Source organism: Morone saxatilis, unplaced genomic scaffold, assembly GCF_004916995.1.
Source record: "Morone saxatilis isolate NCDOM2014 unplaced genomic scaffold, NCSU_SB_2.0 Contig11, whole genome shotgun sequence".
Lineage (NCBI taxonomy): Eukaryota > Metazoa > Chordata > Actinopteri > Moronidae > Morone > Morone saxatilis.
Genome location: NW_023339663.1, coordinates 14,305,229 through 14,307,619, shown reverse-complemented (window position 1 = coordinate 14,307,619; position 2,391 = coordinate 14,305,229). Strand labels below are relative to the sequence as shown.

Genomic DNA, 2,391 nt, shown 5'->3' with positions numbered 1-2,391 from the left:
ATTTACCAGCTCCATGCTTGCATAATATGCACCGTGTCCACCAGATAAAATGTCTCTCTCTGAAAAATGCTACAGAGTCCCTGACCATTAATATACCGGGCGGCCCTCCCAGGTAAACCTATGTATCAAAGACTGAATATAACTTTATCTATAGAATAAAATAAATGTCAGCTGATCAGCTCGTCTGATTGGCATTAATAGAGTCCGCCACTCAAACTAATAAGAATTACCGATCAGGCACCCTTTATGGCTGACATTTCATGCTGACATTTTAGAGGAAATTGTAGTGTTTGCTCACAGACAATTCGGCCGATGGGGAAGATCAAACTCCAGGATGTGACTTGTGTCTCCACTACATACCAGGATGCGTTTCCCCATTACAACTTGAAGAGCTTATTCTTATTCATAGAGATGAGGTCTGCCAGAAAAGCAATTAGTACTATATATAAATATAAGATACACGGTAGACTTGATCCAAAATAAAAATCACCACTCCTGTTTGAGCCTACTTCTTGTAAAGGAAAAAAAAAAAAAAAAAACAACTCCACATGTTCTGGGTTGATCAGTCATTTAGCCTTCCTCCCACAGTGGGCAAGTACATGGGAGGAGAGGCAAGGTAGACTTTGGCAAGAACATCATGTCTTTGGGCAATACTTTGTGTTCTTCTACAGCTATTGAGTTTTTTGTTCGGTGGGATGCATGATTCATCACAAAAAAAGCCTGAGCCTGTTTTGCTGCACAGTAGTTGTCAATAGCATTTCTGAGATGGAGGTCACCTTGATAAATGCTAGTTTTTTTTGGAGTCTTGGTCATACTGACATACAAATAAGTTCCTATAAAACTAATCAGTTGGTTTGCTGCTTTTTCCTCCTTTACTGGCAATGCTTTTCATTTAAAGCGAGCGGGACATTGCTGATTAATTATTCCTTCAAATAAAACAAATCTATTTACAGACAACTAGAAAGTTACCTTGAGTTCCTCCAGGGTGAAGCCACGTCCGGCACGAACCTTGGTGTGGTACCTGATCGTGGGACACCGGACTTGTGGCCTTAAAGGTCCAGCAACAGGGCGGGGAGCAATGAGACGGGCCTTAGCCTGGCGAGCCTTTCGCCTGAAGAAAAGAGGCATCTTAGTTAAACAACAATAATCAGAGGCTCTTTTCAATCCCAGGAACTATAAAAGCATCTCAACCTTGGTGTAAGCACTGAAACACTGCACCCACACTGCAAGTTCATGTAAAGAAAAATAATGTGCAGGCACACTAAAGCAGGACTACATTTAATGTAAAAGCTGTAAAACAACAGAGGGAAACCTAATGTGTTCCCAGTCAGTAAATACTGATTGTTTTGACTTAAAGAAACGCAGAGAGCCCCTGGCATCAGCTAAAGAACATGGGTCATATTGGTTTGTATGACTATGTGTCCATGCACACAAAATGCTGATCCACATTACATTAAAACATAAATCTTACTTCTTTTAGCATAGTGCAGTTCTTTCCATAACTCATCATTAAAGTATCATAGTATACAAATATAAAATCACCATTGCGAGGCACAGATTTCTGTCTTTGACCAATAATTTAACAGTATAGCATCTTAACAAGAGCTCAAAACCAAACTGCAACAGAATTACTCTCTAGTACTCATCCATGACGCGTGGAAGTCGCGTTAGCTCAAAGTTAGCATCTCCCTGCTGCACAAGGCGGCTCTCACCTGCGGATCTTCCTGGCTGGCTGGTTGAACCAGGTGCGCACTCTTTTCTGCCAGTCTTTGTGGAAGTGAGGGTTCAGGATCATTCCATTCCGGCTGGGGGCCATGGCTGCCTACTTCCCTGTAACACAGCAGAGCACACAGTGAGGAACACACGGTGAGGAGCACACGGTGGTGAGGAGCAAGCCTGTCATGCCGGCACACAGTCCGTCCTCACGGAGCTACGTGTATGATGCTAAGCTAGTAGGTTAACCAGGTTATTGGCTACGCTTTGCCGTAACTACTAGAGTTTGACATTTGGGTATTTGTTGCGGACGTCCATTTTTTATTTTGAATGACATTATTAAAATATGAAGCAGCTGAAGTTGGCCTGTAACGGCAATGCTAACACACACAAACAGCACTTGACTGGGGATCACTGCTAAAACAGAGGCTGTTTATCAATATAACGAGGAGATCTGTAACAATAATCACCTTATTACAAAGGTGGCAAAACACACTATTTCGGGTTGTAAGTGAAATTGATAAATACCAACAAAATACTAAGGATTAAGGTAGATTCTTTTTAAATGTGTAGAGAAAAAATTATCATACCTACGAGGGAGGAAAATGGCCGAAAGGAAAAAGGAAGTTGTAAAGCGGTGGATTGTGGGATATGTGTGTGAACCAGCCAATGGCCGAG

The 2,391-nt window shown here is 41.9% G+C and overlaps 1 protein-coding gene across 1 annotated transcript in view; it reads right to left on the bottom strand.

Annotated features, from left to right (window-relative positions):
• Positions 1–2,391, bottom strand: part of rpl13 (ribosomal protein L13) — a gene marked incomplete in the record, with an annotated part of 3,678 nt that extends 1,287 nt beyond the window's left edge. The window contains 3 exon segments of the mRNA XM_035652473.1: positions 970–1,111; positions 1,713–1,830; positions 2,304–2,391. Of these exon segments, the coding sequence (XP_035508366.1) occupies positions 970–1,111; positions 1,713–1,816 (246 nt within the window).